The sequence below is a fragment of the Cyrtonyx montezumae genome, unplaced genomic scaffold (genome assembly GCF_038088225.1).
Source record: "Cyrtonyx montezumae isolate F1298 unplaced genomic scaffold, pur_monq_1.0 scaffold_3, whole genome shotgun sequence".
Lineage (NCBI taxonomy): Eukaryota > Metazoa > Chordata > Aves > Galliformes > Odontophoridae > Cyrtonyx > Cyrtonyx montezumae.
Genome location: NW_027072034.1, coordinates 126,546,686 through 126,565,659, shown reverse-complemented (window position 1 = coordinate 126,565,659; position 18,974 = coordinate 126,546,686). Strand labels below are relative to the sequence as shown.

The 18,974-nt window shown below is 47.0% G+C and overlaps 3 protein-coding genes across 4 annotated transcripts in view; 2 read left to right on the top strand and 1 right to left on the bottom strand.

Annotated features, from left to right (window-relative positions):
• CCT2 (chaperonin containing TCP1 subunit 2) overlaps positions 1-18,974 on the top strand; it is a 57,410-nt gene that overhangs the window by 7,676 nt on the left and 30,760 nt on the right. Inside the window, exons 12-16 of one of the 2 annotated variants that reach the window (XM_065743315.1) lie at positions 232-360; positions 454-557; positions 872-971; positions 1,798-1,939; positions 2,238-2,549. In XM_065743315.1, the coding sequence (XP_065599387.1) occupies positions 232-360; positions 454-557; positions 872-971; positions 1,798-1,939; positions 2,238-2,268 (506 nt within the window). In that variant the 3' untranslated portion in view covers positions 2,269-2,549. Of the gene's footprint in view, positions 1-231; positions 361-453; positions 558-871; positions 972-1,797; positions 1,940-2,237; positions 2,550-18,974 lie in introns of those variants that run through there. The other variant, XM_065743316.1, reaches the window with a different exon arrangement.
• LRRC10 (leucine rich repeat containing 10) lies at positions 4,248-5,120 on the bottom strand. Its single transcript, XM_065741426.1, has one exon. It carries the CDS (start codon positions 5,082-5,084, stop codon positions 4,248-4,250), a length of 837 nt encoding a protein of 278 aa, XP_065597498.1. The 5' UTR covers positions 5,085-5,120.
• LOC136051815 (cathepsin E-like) lies at positions 8,388-15,568 on the top strand. Its single transcript, XM_065741425.1, has 9 exons — positions 8,388-8,454; positions 8,603-8,780; positions 10,312-10,429; positions 10,954-11,072; positions 11,182-11,381; positions 11,996-12,118; positions 12,728-12,872; positions 15,220-15,318; positions 15,392-15,568. The coding sequence occupies exons 1-9, from the start codon at positions 8,399-8,401 to the stop codon at positions 15,566-15,568; spliced, it is 1,215 nt and encodes a 404-aa protein (XP_065597497.1). The 5' UTR covers positions 8,388-8,398.

Below are 18,974 nucleotides of genomic sequence, written 5' to 3'. Positions count from 1 at the left end.
CAGCTCACTGATGAAAGCTCTGGTGTAGTGTACATCGTTTCAGTCTGCCTGTGAAATGTCTTCACACTTCCCCTTTTCCTCTCTGCAATTCGATCTCTTTATGTAGAGTTTCATTGCAGTGATAGCAAAACCATTTCAAATGCTTTGTGGTACTGTCCTCTCGTGTCACGTTAATGCTCTCATCTGACTCTTGGTTTGTTTGTTTCAAATCTTCCTGCTTGAACTGTGTAGGTGAAGCCTGTACCATAGTTCTGCGTGGAGCAACACAACAAATTCTAGATGAAGCCGAGAGGTCTCTGCACGATGCTCTCTGTGTTCTTGCCCAGACTGTGAAGGACACTAGAACTGTTTATGGTGGAGGTGAATATTAAATTCTTTATGATGATACACATGATACACATTTTGCATTACTGCTCAACTCACATGTAAAGCACTTCTGTCTTTGGCATACAGGTTGTTCAGAGATGCTGATGGCTAATGCTGTTGCAGAGCTTGCCATCAGAACACCTGGCAAAGAATCTGTTGCAATGGAGTCCTTTGCTAAGGCTTTACGAATGGTGAGTTTGTTTGATCAGCGTGCTTCATTAATGTAAAGTTTCGAGAGCTTACTGACTCCTGACATCAGACTGGCTTCTCTATCCGACTTCTGGTTTTCTGAAAACTCAGAAGTGAAATACAGTAATGCTTCTTGGATGGGAAGTTTCCATTTTCTCTCAGAGAATTCTAGTTGTAGCTCTTCTGTAAAAGCCGTTGTATCATTGTGCTGCTCTTGAAACTGACTGGTCTAATAGCAGTGTCAAAGTACGTTTTTGATGTTTGCTAGAAATCAGTCCCTGTGTTAATTAAAGCCAACCTATGTTTATCTGCGTAGATCCCAACAATTATAGCTGATAATGCTGGCTATGACAGTGCGGATTTGGTTGCTCAACTCAGAGCTGCTCACAGTGAAGGGAAGACAACTTATGGACTTGGTAAAGGGCTTGATGCTGTTTCTGTTCTTGGATTGGTGGTTGGGTGGGAGGTTAGACTTACTGAACTTGTTTGTCACTACTAAATTCAGCTGGAAGAACTGAGCGTATTGATGGCACAGTGTGTGCCTACCAGCTGTATCCTTTTAAAGTCTGTATTATGCAATTGCATTTCTATTACTCCGTAGATCTTTTTGGATGCAAGTCCAAGTTCTTAGTTTTTGATACGGTGATGGCACTGTGTCAGTGCCTTGATTCATTTACTGCTGATAGTGAAGGTCAGGTAACATCAGAAGGGTCAATTTGTTCATTAACTGACACCACATATTGCTGTAGTCAGAAAGTCTGTACTTTGTTGCTGCTAATAAAAGCAGTTATAATAAAGAGCTTAGTACTCCAAGTTCAAATATTATGCTATGCCCGTGTGGTTTAAATGGTAGATGCATTTCATATCAGATGCAGTTTTCAGGGTGTACTTGCACTTGTACTTTCTTGTATTACAGAACAGAGCGATGTGGACTACTTATTTCTGTTTGCTTTGCACAGAGCGTAACCACACTCAGTGACAGTCCTCCTTTGTTCTACCAGGCTTTTCATGCTAGTGAATGAGAGAGACAGTGATTTAAAAAAATAAAAATTGAAGAGGAGTTTTGAACTTAAGGGAGGAACCTTGATGCAAATTATTTAATACCTCCCCTGCTGTCAGCGTGGTTCATTTGAGACAGTAAACCACTGGGTTGTCAGCTTCTGGAAATTGTTTTCAAAGAGAGCAAGGGAAAAAAAAAACCCACACAGAATGAAGCACTTGTTAAGCTGTGTTTTCTTTCAGATATGAAAGAGGGTACGATTGGAGACATGGCGGCGCTGGGAGTGACAGAGAGCTTCCAAGTCAAGAGACAGGTTCTGCTGAGTGCAGCTGAAGCAGCAGAAATGATTCTTCGTGTAGATGACATTATTAAAGCGGCACCAAGGTATGGCTGAAATGTCTGTGTTGGTCAGTTATAGTAGTATAAAGTGACCTCCTTCCATGGAAGAGTGTCTGCAGAAAAAGTCTTTTAAAACCGTTTTATTTGAAAGGAAGACTGACATCTGACCTGCCAACACTTGTTTTATATGACTTTTCTTGTATGAGCAATATGAGCAGGCCTTTAGAGCCATCAGTGTACTCAGTATAGTGTTCCTGAGAGATGCCTAGTTAATCTGAAGACACCATCTACTCGTGTGCCACTTAAAGTGCTAAAACTTCCTGGTTTATCTCTTTCTCCCCAGAAAACGTGTACCAGACCATCGCCCGTGTTAAACTTCTCCCGGTACCTGAGACTGCGTGGACCAGATCTCACTTAGTAATTCTTTTTTTTTAATGATTTAGTTTTCGTGAGGTTATGGAACAGAAGCTTAAGATGAGCAGCTCTGTCAGCAATGGCAGGAGGAAACTGTCTTCTGCTTACTTTAACTTATTTCGGTTTGTGTGTGTTGTGGGCAAGATTCACTCCACATAAAACATGGGCTTTCTACACCGTACAGCTTCTGTTCCTTTCCACGTTCCACTTAAGATACATAGAAATAAAAAATTCATCAGTGTTGTGTTGCTCTTTGTGTTTCATTAGGCAAGTCCCATCTTCACTCAGCCTGCACACTGCTTCGAAGTGGACAGATAAGTCAGGGCCAGGCCTGTCCTCTCGCACGGCTGTATGTGCCTTCATCGCCTTCTCCTTTAGGTTGACTTTGCTTTCTATAAGCAGTTTATTCCAGCCCTGGCTGCGTAGGCTTGGAATGGGGATGCTAGAAGTGGGCTGTGAAGTTGTTATCCTTTTCTAGCAATAGTGGAGTACTGTTTGTTTTTTGATGCTAAAAAGTTGAAGAGGAATTTCAGTCAGTGCCCCTAACAGTAACTTAAATCACACTGCAGCTTTTTGTACTGCAAATATAAGGTAGGGTGTGTGTGTGTGTGTGTTGGGTTATAGATGCAGGCTGGCTGTCTTTGCAAATAGCTCATAGTAAACTAGGGCAGTGGGTGGGAAACGTGCCATACTGCATCGCTTTCCCTCTTCTCTCCCCCTTCAACCCCATTTCTGTAGTGAGCTATGTACTCCTTCCTATTGCAGTAGCTGATGCAAAGGTAGAGCGTTTCCTTGTTGGGCTAGTGCCTCTGTGAGGAGCTGGAGCGGCCCTGTGCACGTTTTGATGGTGATTCTCGGTAGAGACGAGTGGCGGCGCCCTGTGCGTGGCAGCCCGCGGGAGGGAGCTGGCTGCGCTCGCTGTCCCATCAGCCCCTTCCCAGGGAAGCACGGCGCCTTGGCGAACGGCAGGGTTAAACACAAGCCTTTGAGAGGCCGGTGAAAGCATTTCCCCCTCCCCCCCACCCCAATAAACAGAGTGCCGAGGCAGTTTTGTCGGAAACAAAACGTGGGATGTTGAGTTAAAGCCCCAAGTACTGTTTGTAAAAAGAAATAGCTCGATGGAAGAAGCTTAGGTGAGGAGCGGGGAAAGGGAGGGTTCAGTTAGTTACAAAAGTAAGATAGCTCAGTGAGGCTCTGGAACGCTTTAATTAATGAATACAGCGAGTACACTAATGCAGGTGGCAGCCAGATCCAAGTGCAGACTTCGTTTAACAAGCCAGCAGGTGAATAGAGCATATTTACAGAGAATTTTTCAAGAGCGGCATGGAGCAGTCACAAAGCAGCAGCTCTGAGCTGCTCGGGACAGCCGGCCGTGCTGCGTGGGGAAGGGCTCCCACCGCAGGGGAGGGGGGGAAGAGGGATGTGGCTGCCCTGCACCGCCACAGCTGTCGGCCCTGGGGCAGCGGGCTGCCTTCCAGTTCACCGAGTGCTGCGGAATCAGAGGCTAAACGTCGCGCTGAACCGCGTCTCTGCTCTGTGCTATACAATCAAAGCAAAACGCGCTTCAGAAAAGGGAAGTTCTGTGCGTTTCCCAGGGAGTCTGATCAGGTCTGAGCCATGCCCTGCTCAGTCGGTAAGCCCTGGTCAGTCGGTAAGCTTGCCTCAGCTACAGCTCCTGCGTGAGCCTGGAGAGGTGGACTCCCAGCCCTCTGGTTCCGCATGCAGGGTTCCCTCTGCTGCAGCTGTGGTTCTCTTCGCTGCTGCATCCAACCACGCAGCTGCCCCAAAGGCAGACCTTACAGGCACAAGAACCGGCAGAACCGCATCCAGCTGCCCTCAGTGGTCACAGATCTTCCAGGAGGAAGACGGCAGTTGTAAGAACAGTGCCCTCTGCTGCGTTGCTTCTTCTGTCGTGCCGCGGGCTGTGGGCCAGCAGAGATCAGCAAACCTCTGCTTCTGGCTCAGCTTTGTTGGCGGAAGGTGGCGATGGTCTCTCATTAAGCGAGATTTCAGTCACAGCCCCAGAGCGCTTGCGGGGCTCGGGGCTCTCCTCCGACCACCTCCCCACCCTGCGCACCCCCTTGGCCACCTTGGGGGCGTTGCGGCAGGGGTTGTGGTCATAGATGACCAGCTTGAGGCCGGGCAGGTGGGCCAGGCTGGGGAAGAAGCGGATGGCATTGCGGTCCACGTCGATCACCTCCAGAGAGGGCATGTGCAGGAGCACGGAGGGGAACTCGGCCAGCAAATTGCCCGAGAGCCAGATGGAGCGCAGCTCGCGCAGGCCCCGCAGGCGGGTGGGCAGCGTGCGCAGCGCGTTGGAGCCGGCGTGCAGCGTCTTGAGCAGGCTGAGCTCACACACCACCTCGGGCAGCTGCTGCAGGCAGTTGGACTCGATCCAGAGGGTCCTGAGGTTCTGCAGGAGCCGCAGCTCGAGAGGCAGGCTGCAGAGCTTGTTGTTGCCCAGGTAGAGGATGCAGAGCTGCTTCAGGGCGCACACGGCCGGCGGCAGTGCTCTGAAGTTGTTGAAGTCCAGTGCCAGAATCTGCAGGTTCTGCAGCTGCTCCAGCTCAGGAGGGAGGTGTGTCAGGTTGTTGTTGCTCAGGTACAGCTTGACCAGTTCCCTGAAGGAGCAGATGTGCAGGGGCAGCCTCCGCAGCTGCCTGCCGCTTAGGTCCACCATTTTGTCTGCAGGCATCTCCTCCAGGTCCTCCAAGAGGTACTTCTGGCACCCATCGGAGGGCACAAAAGCGACAATGGCTTTCAGGCTGTTGCCCATCTCAGGTCCTTCTTTGTTTAGAGACCGAGGGCTGGGGCCGGCCTTGGCTTCCTCCCTCTGTTCACTGGCCTGGTGGTGACTCCGTCTGCCCAATATAAGGCTCTATTTACACGGCACCAGCCTCTAATCTCAAGAGCACTGAAACGTTCTTGATAACGGAACGAGTGTTTGGTGATGGTTGCAGATGTGGTGACCCACAGCGCAGGCCTCCTCCTGCCCCACAGTGCTTTGCCACCCCTCGGCTCCCCAGAAGCTATCCTCCTCCGTCCAGCACGCTGCCCTGCCCTCCAGCTGTGTCCAAACAGCCGCTCCATGCCCCCTCACTGCGCTGTGGCACTGCGGGTTGGCTGCACGAGGGAAACACTGCAGAACACTGAATTTTTCAACAACAGTGTTTAGCTTTAATTAAATTCTCAGTGGAAACGTTGGCTGTGATCGAATTGCTGCTTGAAATACCTGTCAGGACTTGACCGACTTTGCAGACAAGTGGCACTTTCACGGGCTTGCCTTGCAAGGTGCCAAATACACAGTTGAGCAGTGTAACTTGCCGCCCAGTACTTATCTGGAACCTTTCACACAAATCCTTGGCAAGCAGCTATCTGTAGCTGCTCCAGTGTTTATGTTCTAACGTGGCCACGTTTACTATAGGCCCTGTCATCCTGAGCCATGCAGCGCCATCTCATTGGGTTCTGCTTTGCATCTTGTCCGAATCCCAGCTTCACACACGCGATCACAGCCAGCCCAGGTTGCTCTCCTGCCACCTTCCGACCGTGTGATGGCTCCTTGGACTATGGCCCAGTGGGAAACTGCTGTGGGCTTCAGCTCTGCTGTGCCCCGGAGAGCTGTGTGGGGTGGGGAAGCAGCCAGCACAGCAGCTGGCCCCCTTCTCTCTGCAGCCCAGTGCTGCCATTTTCCACACTTAACCTTACTTCAGGGAGGCCATTTTCTTCAGGCAACTTGCAGTCACTTTCTGGGAGCCTGGTGCCACCCAACCCACAGATGTGAGTGCCAGGAGCCACGTATCCTTGGAAAAGCAAAAGGCAGAGTAAACAGGAGACTGAGAGAAGGGCAGTATCAAACAGGTGAGGTGGGCCAACAATCTGTGGTTAGATCTGGTGATACAGAGATCTCGGATTGTCTGCTTTGAAATGTACATGAGCTCTTACATGTATGTTGGGAATTGGGTACAGGGTGTTTCCTGGGGCCTGTGCTGTGCAGGAGCAGTGGCGTAAAGTGTACAGAGATTTGCAGGGCTGCAGCAGAGAGCGCAGCTGGGGATGGAGAGCAGTGAGTGCTAGAGCCTGATGCCATAGCACAGGTGTGGGGCTGAGGAGCCAGGTGGAACATGAGCTGGGGAGCAGGGACTCCTTGTGTGGCCACCTGCCCCACTGCGGCTGCGAGGAGCAAAGGCATTTGGTACAAGTACTGTGGGCTGAGGGGTAGAATTTGCACCCAAAACAAAGACATGTCCCATAGGCAAATCCCCTCAGAGACCTGCTGTTCACACCACATAGCAGCCCATGGATGAAAAGCTGTCAATGATGTGGTTTAGATACAGTCTTCTTAATAAGCCATATGGAAATAGCTTTGCAATACACATTATGTCTATAGACATTTGTACATAGATGTATTTTTCTGCTTGAATTATTTCTACTTAAAGAATCTTTCAAGCTTCAGAACACTATTTCTTTGGGATTTTCTGCAATGCAGTTTAATGATTATTCCAGCTTATCAAAAAAAGTCACAATGACCTTTTATTGCTGCATTTTGTACATCTGTTGGCTTCAGCAAAGGTCTGTTTGGAACACGATGTGAGATCAGAGTGCTTGGGAAAAAATAACCTTCATGTTGTAGGATAGTAAAGGTCTGCATTTGCAATAAAATGAATGATCCTGGACCTTCTGAGAATCAGTGACTCAGTGGAAGACATGAGGCAGAGCCGGTTCCCTCTGCAGACCTGCCACAGTGCTCTGGAAGTCACTTTGCATCTCCAGAGCTGCTCCTGATGCCTTGCACCATGGGCATTAGTGACTGCCCAGAAGCATTCATGGCATTTGAGGAAAAGTTCAAGTGATAAAGATGCTCAGCTCAAACGTTGTCTTGCTTCTGTCAAAGTGACAGTGCTGCAGCAGAGGACTCTGCTGTGCATGGAGAGTCCTGAGGGAGCTTTGTGAGCAGTGCTACTGCTTTCTGAGATCCCTACACTGTGGAGCCCTCTCTTTGGTCAGCCTGGTGAATAAAAGCAAGAGGCTCAAAGGAACAGCGTTGAGAAGTGTCCTCACAAAATGCTGCAAGTGATTTGATACAGATTTATTTTAAATCTGTGGCTGGCATTTAGATCCCTTCTTCGCTCACAGATTTTGTGTGTTTCTTCTTTTTTCTTCATTGGAACATCACTCTTGCAACAGGTGATGACTCCTTGTCTTGGCCTGGTTTTGTCATTCATTCTTTATCATGCACTTTCACATTCCAAAGCCTCAAAAAGTCCCATGAGCTCCCCCCCCCTCCCTCGGGGGCTGGTGGGCTGCTTTTTGCTGTCAGTCACATTGCTTTCTTTTTAATACCATTGCCTTTCTGCCAGCATGAGGTGAGCTCTGGCACCAGGTGGGGTGAGAGCAGCCAGGAACAGTGGGGAAATCAGTCCAAGAATGCTGCTACAAACGTGCACAGCAGAGCCCTGGATCAGAGTAACCTTAGCTGAGAAAGCTGCTGGCTGTTTATTGCTTTGACATCTTCTTTACTTTTAAGACCCATTTATATTTTTTTGGGGTGGAAATAATCTGGGCCAGAGCTCTTGTGTAAATAGGGGATTCATCTTCAGTTGTTAGAGGATGGTTTCTCACCAGCCAACCAAGCACCTACATGCTCAGCCCTGCTCCATGTAGAAGTGAGTCAGTTGTGTGTTCTGTCTTCTCTCTCTGACTTGGACACTCCTGGCCTTCTTGTCATTAAGGCAAGCTTGAGAAAGAGCTTATGCAGAGGGAAGCAGGCAGCTCCTTGGGCTGCGTCCTCTCTCCCTTGCTCACACGAGCCAAGATTCCCCCATTTATTGTAATTATGTGAAAGATACTAATGATTGCCAGTAAATATATATTTGGTCTAGACTGTGCCCTGGCTATCTGTGCCCAGCTTCTCTGGGCACCAATATTTGCTCAATCCAGCGGTTGCTGTGAGAGCAAATCCCTCTGCTTGCTGCCAGAGCTCTGACCTCCTCTGATTGATTGACCTGGCGAGCAGCTCCCCGCTCACAGCGGGGTATAAAAAAGAGACTTCAGAGGAAATGAGTGTTGTTGGACTCGGGACCAGCTGAAGCCATGAAGGCCATACTGCTGGCTGTGGTTTACATCCCCTTCACTGTGGCCTTGCAACGGTAAGAGTTGGCTCCTCCTGTTCCAGCTGGCTCTTGGTGTGACAGTGATCATTGCTATGGGGGTCTCCAAAAAGACACAAAGAAAAGCATACAATGACTCTCAGAAGGAGATCCAGTTAGCTTTCATGTAGTTCTTTTATTTGTGTAGAGTCCCACTCGTTCGATTCAAATCTATCAAGACACAACTTAAAGAAAAGGGAGAATTGGAGGAGTTCTGGAGGAATCATCACCCTGACATTTTTGCCCGGAGACACCTGTATTGCTTCCCTCCAGATCTTACTTTGTCAGTAGGAACTGCTTCAGAAAGGCTGTACGACTACATGAATGTAAGTACGGTTATGGAAATGCAACCATATGGGCTCTCTTCTATTGAAGACAGATTTTTTTTCACCTAGCACACTCTAAATAGAGTCTCTTCATTATAGGACTTGAGATGGGAGACTTCTTGTAAATACCAGATCATCAAAATTAGTTTAACAGTGTGCAACATGCAACATGTTAGAGGTTAGATAGTGGTTAACACGGGACCTTGACAGAAAACTGATTTTAACTATCAGTGACAGTTCTGTGACGAGTTTAATTTTTGTACAGATCTGTTTTGGCCTTCAACAAGTCTTCAAAAACAAATGTGGAAGGTTTGTCTTTATCAATCTTGGGTGAGGACTGGGTACAATCTGATTAGTTCAAATTTATCAGAATCTTGTATGTTTACATGTTATAATACATCCCCAAGATCTCATTTATTTCATCACCGGGAGTCATAAATCAGTGATAACAAGGGCCCAAGTAGAGTTTTTATTCTTTTGCTTTAGCTGCTGAGCCTAATGTGTGTTACATATTTGAGACTGACCCGGTCCTTTACACTGTGAAAGGAAAAATCAGAGGATCATTGGATCTGAGAGAGTCAAGTGAGCAGTCAACTGTTTTGTAAGATGTCTCCTGATGTTAGCATTTTGTCTGTTTTGTTGGTCTGTTTTCTGCTTTCTTTGGTTCATCTGTTATGAAAAACAAAGTTGCAGAAATGTTGTAGAGGCTTCTGTGGGCAGTGGGGGGAAGGTGAATTATTCAGAAAGAGCTTTCTGACATTTGATGCTCGTGAAGAAGTCTCCAGATAAGCTGGAGATCTGAGTGAAGAAGAACAAAGGCAGAAAGTTTTCAGCCTGTTCTTAGACTTACCAAAATAACTAAACAGAAGCCACTTCCCCAGCATATCCAGTTCACATCTCTAACAGTTTTGTGAGGAGTTTTTGAAAGTTGGTGGGATTTATTTTTTTTTACCAGAGTGACAGAGAGCTGCCTTGGTTTACAGGTTAATCAGTACAGGGTTGTTTGATACAGGAAGAAACAGCTCCCTGCTGTACATCTGGATATTCTATTACATAGCACACATGCTTGCATTATGGTTATCTCGTTCAGGCTGTAAACTCCAGGGTCACAACTGTATTCAGTATATTAATTACCAAGCACACACTTGAAGATACATATTCAAATACTTCTTGTTCTTACAAAAGCCTTGTGCCTTTGAATTCCTGAAATGCTTCATCCTATAAATAGGTCTCTTAATGCTGAAGTGCTCTTTCATGGCCAGATACGGGCACTCAGACAATTGCATGCTGTGTGTTGATAAGCTCTTCACTTCAGCAATCACGTGTCCACAGATATCTCTATCTTCAGCTGAAGCCCAAGGACGGTCAGTGGTTCCTTTAACCACAGCATGAACTTTACTCAGTACATCGGATACAGTCCATGGAACAGAATTTGTTTCTGACCTGCTCATAGCTTCTCGTTGCAGTAGGCCCAAAGGAAATCATGGGTCCACTACCTTGGTAGTGGGGCTGACTGGGTTGTCCTCCCCAGGCACAGTACTATGGAGTCATCAGTGTTGGTACGCCGCCTCAGAGCTTCACCGTGGTGTTTGACACTGGCTCCTCCAACTTCTGGGTCCCTTCTGTTTATTGCATCAGCGAAGCGTGCAGTAAGAAACCTTCCTGTTCCTTGTGCTCCCAACATCCTGGCTAAATTAGCTGCAGCCAAGCTCAGATCTAACTGCCATTTGATTTTCTTACAATGAATCATAGAATGGCCTGGGTTGAGAAGGACCTCAAAGATCATCTCGTTTCAACTCCCCTAATAATGCCATGTGTGGGCAAAATTTGGAAAAGGCCAAGGTGTTGCTCTCTGAAACAGTGAGGGCATTGTGAGGGGGGATGGCCTGAAGTAGCCCCAAAGCCTTGCTGGCTTGCTCCTCTGTGTGCTGGAGGCAGCATCAAGCAGAAGGCAGGAAAATGGACCCAGGGAGTTACAAACCAAAAATAACCCCTGAGATATTCTCAGAACAGAAAAATGGGGTGTCCATGGGGGAAAAAATGCCTCTGTTGATGACTTGTTCACACAGAAGTCAAAGCTGCCTTGCCGGCACTGTGGCCAGTTCTATATATGGGGAGCAGGTGAACAGGCAAGCCCTTCCCTTGGGGTGCAGGTGTGGTCTGTTTTGTGCAGGGGTGCACCAGAGGTTCAAGTCCTTTCTGTCAGACTCATACAAGCATGGTGGGGAGCCTTTCTCCTTGCAGTATGGCACCGGGCAGCTTCTGGGCATTGCAGCCAAGGACACGCTGCAGGTGAGCCTCCGGCTGGGTGGGGCCTTGGATATTTAGTCTCAAATATGCCCAGTTCATTGGCACTGGTGTTGTCTTTCCTTTCACCTCTTCTTTTTCTCCTACTGAACAGATCAGTAACATCTCCATCAAGGGACAAGACTTTGGCGAGTCAGTGTTTGAGCCAGGAATGACTTTTGCCCTTGCTCACTTTGATGGTGTACTGGGCCTGGGCTACCCCTCCTTGGCAGTGGGCAACGCTCTGCCCGTCTTTGACAGCATCATGAACCAGAAGCTGGTGGAGGAGCCAGTCTTCTCCTTCTACCTGAAGCGGTCAGTGCTAACAGTGTCAGGACCAAGCAAGACACAGATGCACCTTAGTTTTTGATAGAGACAGTGGAGCATCTTTGTAAATCTTCAATTACAGAAAGAAATTTCCCCCATTAGTGTTGGAGTGGGAGAGGGGAGGGGAGAACCACCAGTTTTTTTCAGATCTTTGTAGCTGCTCATGGACAAAAGAAGAGCTCCTAACTCAGATTTGAAGTGTGCTGAGCTGCTGGAGGTTTCTCTCTCCCCAGCGGAGATGAGCAGAAATGCAGTGCTACGCCCAAGTGGCTGCATTTAAGAAGAAAAGCATTGCTCTCTAATATGAACTTGTCTGTAACTCCACTAATTTTTCTAGTTTTTATTGTGAGGGGAGAGAGCAGCTGGCTCGACATGTTCCTAGTGCCTGCTGTCAGCCCTTGGCAGATCACAGTACATTTTCTCAGAGGGTTCTTGGAGGTTCTGAACTGGGATATATTCTGTTATAATTCTTAAATAATCAGGTTCAGCCATCTATGCTTTAATTTAGAAAGCACTATGGTTTGTCTTTTCCTTTTAAGACTGATATAGTTTTGTACTCCAGCATACTCCCATGCCTCTGCTGATGTGTGCTCTGCTTCCAGGGGAGACGACACTGAGAATGGTGGTGAGCTGATCCTGGGGGGCATAGACCACTCCCTCTATAAAGGCTCAATTCACTGGGTCCCAGTCACTGAGAAAAGCTACTGGCAGATACATATGAACAAGTACGTATGCACTATGTGGTGGAACTCACCTCCCCAGGTAAGGCCCACAGAAGCAGGAACACTCAGCAATGCAGGTTCAGGAGGTTGTAGTGTTTCCCCTTTGTGGGTCTCAAGGAGGAGGTTTGCCAGGATGAGTCTGAGGATTATCAGCTCTCCGAATCTGCTGTGGCATGGATGGCTGGTTTCTGTCAGGGCATTTTGAAATGCTTTAATATGATCCAACAACAGTCAAGCTACATCTTGGTGAACTACTCATGGAAGTGGCTAATGCACCAGGGGACTGAACCCCCTCTAATCTTTCTTTTGAACCTTCATTAAAGTAGCTCACATCCCTTTGTACTGCATAAAGGCCATGAAGACCATGAGGACTTTCATCAGCAAATGGCTGGGGATACAGGAGTCCTGGGGGAAAAGTGGGTCCACATGTGGGCCTTACTAGAGCTGCTTCTTTTAGTTTCTCATTTTTTAAAGATGTTCTTGTATTTTCAGACTGGGAAAGCTTGTCAGCCAGTTCTTCAGGTTGTGCCCTGACTCTGAAGTCAGATAGCAATGGTGTACTGCTTCAGGTGCAGTGTATTTGTTTAAAGATGCCTTGTTTTCCACTTGCAGTATAAAGATCCAGGGCCGGGTGGCATTCTGCTCCCATGGCTGCGAAGCCATCGTTGACTCTGGCACTTCTCTTATCACCGGTCCCTCGTCACAGATCAGGCGGTTGCAGGAGTATATTGGGGCAAGTCCGTCGCGTTCTGGAGAGGTAATAACTATGCAACCAGAAAACAGCCAGAGAAAGAGAAACTGGTGTTTGGTGCAAACAGCTTGTAGGGATGGAAAAAGAAGAAAATATCCCAAATAATGGCTCAGAGGAGTCTCAGAAAAAGCCTTGTCTCTAGGACAATACTGAACTCAGAGCTGTGCTGGTTCTGATGTATCTGCCTTGCTACCCCAGTCCTCCTCGCAGTGTCTGCCTGCTCTCTAGTTCTGCTCATTGGTGGTGTAAGGGAACAGTGGGGGCATCTGTTTAAGGAATAGTTCTGTACTCCACATTTTTTCCAAAAGGTAATTTTCTTTTGGAAAATCAGAATAGTACCACGTTGCCAAGCCCCCAGCTTTAGCTGTGGGCTCCCCGAAGCTGGAAGGAGTTGATGGCCATCCCAGTCAACATTAAAAAGAAATGGCAACAGAAAGGTGTGTTAATTACAGCCCCAAGTATTGATGGACTTCCTCTCTTTCTGCAGAGCAGGAGGCTTCATGCCAGGGCTCCTGGGTGGGACACGGTCACAATGCTAGTTCTGGGTAGATGAACCCCAGGAGTACAGGACAGACCTCGTTGCCTCTTGCTCTCCCTGCTCAATGCTTTTCTTGTGTTTCCTCATCATTTGCTATCTCTTCCCTCTTGCATCTCCCTTCCTGACTCCAGCCAGCACTCCCCCTCCTCACTGCTGTTCCTCCAAGGAGCACCTCCACCTCCTCCAGTGAGCTGAGGTGGCTGGGATTTGTTGCTTCGTGTCCTCTCTGGCAGCACAGCTGCACTTCCAGCTCCTCACACTTCTCTCTGAGGGTTGCACAAGCTAAGACTGCTGGACGTTGGGCTGGTCACTGCCTTCTCAGGAGCAATGTCTCTCTGCCACCCTACAGCTCTGGGTGGCTCCGGAGTTATCTCGAGCATGACTCAACACTGCACTTTGGAGAGAATTAAGTGTTACTTTTGCCCGGTGCGTGAGACAAAGTTCAGAGAGAAAGTGAGCTTTAATAGACCTGGAGGTGCCTCTGTGTAACTGATGAGGCTTTGGGCTTCTTTTTCAGTTAAACCTTACATTTTGTTTCCGTTAGTGTTTTCATACATGTGTTAAGAATTTGTTTTGATAACAGGTTGTTTTTGTAATGGTACATACTCACGAATATAGATAAAATAGGTAATTTCAGAGTAGTTACACTGATGCTATACGAACAAGGAATGTGTCATTTCAGCATAAGGCAATTGATTCCAATGCTGATATCTCACATTCTGTAAAAACAAACCTGAAAGACATTCTTTAAGTCACTGCTTTCTTTTAAACACGGGCAAGCTGAGTGTGTTGGCTCAAATTTATCCTGGGGTAAGTGGGCGCATCCATCAGTGATTTTACCAGAACTTTTATCTCTTTCCAGAAAGGATTAATTTGCTCTGGATGTACTGACGATGTAAATGAATTATGTCTTGCCTCTCATATCCTGCAAATCACTATGCTGGTTCTGCTACCTTTATCTTCTCTATCCCCTGGTTTATGTTGCTCTAATGGCATGACACCTGCTTGGTATACAAAAGATTTATGGCTATATTTTGATAAAGCTGATTTAACAACAGCAAAAATAGCATCTTCCCTGTAGGAAGGCCCTAACATAGTGATTTTAAATGCTACAGTTTGCCTCAAAGATCCCCCTGGGCTTGAAGCATCCTGCAGTGCCACGTCACATGCTGGTTGGTTGGTGAAATAGCTGGGAGGCCAGGAAATGTTCTGCTGGGTTACTGTAAGCGAATGCATTATTTATAGAAATTAATGGACATTCCAGCATTTAGTCCTTTTTCTGTTCTTACATCCCACTCCAGTGCAGGGTAACATATAAACTTAGGAATGTATAAACATATTAAGTGGTGTGTTCTTCATGGGCTTTCTGAATGGGTCCCTTTTTTTTTCCTAAAGCACTGTTGTTACCTTCAGTAACGCTCTGCATGGGCTGGAGGCAGCTCCAGGACCCCACCACAGCCTGGCACCTGGAGGGGCTCTGCTCAGCACACCTTGCTTCTTTCTTCTTCCTTGTGGGTCACAGACTTGGTTCTGTACAAAGGGGACACCAGAATGTCCCTGTACCTTGTCCCTTTGGGGCTTGCAGTGCTTTTCAAAGTGCCCGGGGGCTTTGGTGCAGGTGGACTGCTAGGATGCTATGACCCAGTGTGGGACCTACAAAGTGTGGCACCCACAGGCAGCGCTGGGCCACGGGTCAGCCTGATGCTGTTCCTCTGCAGTAAATTCACCATTAGCTGTGGCAAAAAGCTTGAATGCAAAGGACAGTGTTAAAAAAAAGGCAAATCAATCACATGCCAACCAGCGTATTGCATACAGTTTCTTGTAGACTGCAGAAGACTGTCCAGCTTGCCCCACATCAGCTTCACCATCGGGCACCACGAGTACAGGCTGACAGCAGAGCAATACGTTGTGAAGGTGCGTGTCCTCCCAGCTCTCGGCTCCTGGTCAGGGCTGGAAGAGCCACTGCGAGATGTTCTTTCTCTTCCAGGAGTCCATCGATGACCAAACCTTCTGCATGAGTGGCTTCCAGTCTCTTGACATCCCAACTCGCAGTGGTCCGCTCTGGATTTTAGGGGATGTTTTTATGTCTGCCTTTTACTGCATTTTTGACCGTGGGAACGATAGAGTGGGATTTGCAAAATCTGCTCATAGGGATGATTATTAGTGAGTTGTAATAGCATTCATTCTGTATCAGCATGGATGCTGATATAACGATTTTGAGCAGACCTGTGGAAAAGGACTAAAGGTGAAACTCTGAAGCAGAATGCAGACCTCCTCAAGTCTTAAGTGCTCGGGGCAGTCTTTGTCCCAAATTATAGAGTTTGATTCAATCTTTGTACGCTTACAACTAAGATACACGTCCTTCCTGAATAACTGGTGAGCACCACAGCTCTATGGATGAGGAGAGCTCATCTCAGCATATTGTGCAGCTCTGCAAGAGAGCAGGAAGGATGAAAATACTGAAGAGCATAGGACTTTGAGTATAGCAGTTAGAAATGGGTGAAGCTAATCCCAGTCTGGTTTGTTTGTACCCTTTTTTATCTCTGTGTGCCATTTCCGTCTTATTTTCCACTGCCTTCATTTTTTCTCATTATGTTCTTGTTTTGACAACCTTGTCTCCTTCCTGCCTGTACATTCTGTTGGGTTTGCTCCAACCAATTCATATGAAGAAGAGCTGGACCAACCCCTGAGTGACCACCACCCTTTCTACCACTCTTCCTTGCAGACTGCTTACAGCATTCAAACACGCTCTTCCCCTAGGTGTGTTCTCTTGACTTTTTACTTCTCCTTCTCTGGGTCTGTGTGTTTGATGTCACTTGATTCTGACCTTCTGGGTTCAGACAGCTGGGAGCAGTATCTGTTTGTACTGCAAAACCCAGACTGCAGTTTGCACAGGAGGTGTTGTTGAGCTTTCTACAGCTGATCGAGACAAAGAAGATCTACCTAAATGATACCTACCAGAATATTTGTTTTGATTGTTAAAACCAATGCTGCCTCTGCACATGTGAATAAAACTTAACCAAAGTCTGCTTTGGACTCAACGCTGCCTTGGTTTTTGTTTCCTTGCAGTGGCTCTTGCCACGCCAAGGCCACCTACTCTGAGGGGGTTGAGAGGACCAGCAGGGATTAAACATACAGCTTGCTTGGCAGATTGGGGGGGAGAGATAGGACATGCTTGTGCTGCTCTTCTCTCCCTAAAGCTGAAATATCTGTGTGTGGAAAGCCTCTAGTGAGGCTGGTGATAAAGGCCATGACCTGGAAGCCTGTATGTGAAGGATCAAATCCTCTTCATCAGGCCCAAATGATGTGTTATCTCCCACCTCTCCTCACAGCTGAGCCTGATGTGGGTTGGGGCCAGGAGGGAGGCAGCAGTGGTGGTAGAAATGAATAGGATTCACCTGTGGTGGTGTTGGAGCAGCCTCAGCACTAGGCATTAAGAACAACCCTGGTAATGAGGGCTGGGCACAGCTTTGGGGTATTAGGAACTTGTGCAGCTTTGGTGTCCCTGGAATAGTGACTGGCAGCCATGAGGAGGTGTCTGGATGAGCTCTGCACCCAGTCAACACAATCTCTACTGAGGTTTTGGCAGGGTTGCCATCACGGATCTGAGATTAAAGGTTTCAGCTGTAAGACTTGGTAAGTATTAACAAAGTGAGGTGGTTTGTGTGTAGTTATCCCAGAGGTGCTGATTTTGCCTTCAGGTACGAAACACTTTCTCTCTGGTGTGTGTTTTCACAACTCACATTTTCACATTTGCAACTACGTTGTGTTGGGCTTTTGATACCACAGCTGTCGGCCTACAGCAATAGCAACTCATCTGCCATTTCTTTCTTTCTGTAGGAAAGTTTAAGCTGTATGATGTTATCACTTATTTCATGCATCTCTTGCCTTATCTCTTCCTTGAGCGTATCATTCTTAGAGAATAATGACCATAAGAAAATTCTTTGTTTGGAAAACATTTTTTGGTCATAAACCAAGGCAAAAAAAAAACCCAAAAAACATTTACAGAAAGGTATCACTCATTTAACAGCAGCCAGTATTTTTGTTTTCCTGGTTGTACAGTTGACTTAAAATTCTGGTACGTTTCCATTATTTCCAAAATACATACATATTCCTTAAAAGGGAAATTGCAAGAAGAGTTAGAGATCTGCTGTTTATGACTGAGGATTTTAAAGGCAGTGGTTTGTGTCCCTGCAGCACACTGACGGCTTGGCTCTGTGAATCCTGGCACGGAGTGTGAACACATCTTAGAAATATATGGAAAACCAGAACGAGCATTCAGGGACCATCTCTCTATTTATTCTGATGCATCTCATCCTATCTGACATCACCTTTTAATGGCTGGGGTAAATAAATATGTCAGAATGTTACCTTGTTCCCATCACTTCCTCGGTGTTTTTCAGCTTTGCCCACTTCTGTAGGTCTGACTCTCTGTTCCAGGTAGACATTGAGTTGACTTGCATGGTAGTTCAGATCTCTGCCAGAAGTGTTTCTTGACACTTCAGTACAGTCAAGACACCTGTGTTTCTCAAAATGCCTTTATTCATGCAATAATTCTACATTCTTTATATCAGTAAATGTGAATTGCTGGGGTTGCTGAAGTAGTCCATTTGCTATGCTAAAGCAAATAGTTTACCAGAAGTGCCAAAGGGAGCACATCATCCCAAAGAACGATATAATGTAAGTCAGAGCCTGCAGATGTTTGCAGCAGTGAGAGAGACTAAAAGCAAGGAAATTTTTCTGACAATTCATCCCAGTGCTAGTTTCTTTGCAAGCTAATGAATGGAATATTATAACTAACCTGGAGCTGGCATGCTACATGTGAAATACTGCCTTTTTTCTGCATGATAGACTGTGGGACTTCAGAACTGTCATCCCTAACCTAACATCTGTCAGTATCTAATAGATGCCTCTGTAGGACTTAACTGAAGCTTAATCACCCAGTGGCTACTGTATAGGCCTCCCATGGCCTCTACTGGAGGAGCACTGTTACTGGGGCAGGGAGTGCAGGCAGAGTGAGTGGGAGAGGCAGCAAAGTCATTGCTCATGAGACACATAAAAGTCTGGTGGATAGCATCAGTGTGTGCACTCAGCAGCAGCCAGGCTGAGAAAAAACTGATGGAAGATGAGCAGAGCTGGACAGTGAGAATCTGGGAGGGCTTCTGCAGGCTGAACTATGCTGAGACAGATCAGCTGCTGTCTGAGCTGGGGGATGAATGTAGAATCATAAAATTGTTTGATTTGGAAGGGACCCTTAAAGGTCAGCTAGTCCAACCCCCCTGCAATGAACAGGGACATCTACGCTACATCAGGTTGCTTGGAGCCCTGTCCAACCTTACTTAGAATGTCTTTAAGAATGGGGCACCAGCATTCTGGGCAACCTGGTCCAGTCCCTCACCACCTTTACTGTAAAAAACAATTTCTTATATCCAATTGGAATTCTCCTCTGTTAGTTTGAAACCATTTCTCCTTGTCCTACCACAAGAGACCATGCTAAAGAGTCTGTCCCCTTCCTTCTTTTACCCCATTTTAGGTACTGAAAAGGAGCTCTCGGGTCTTCCAGAACCTTC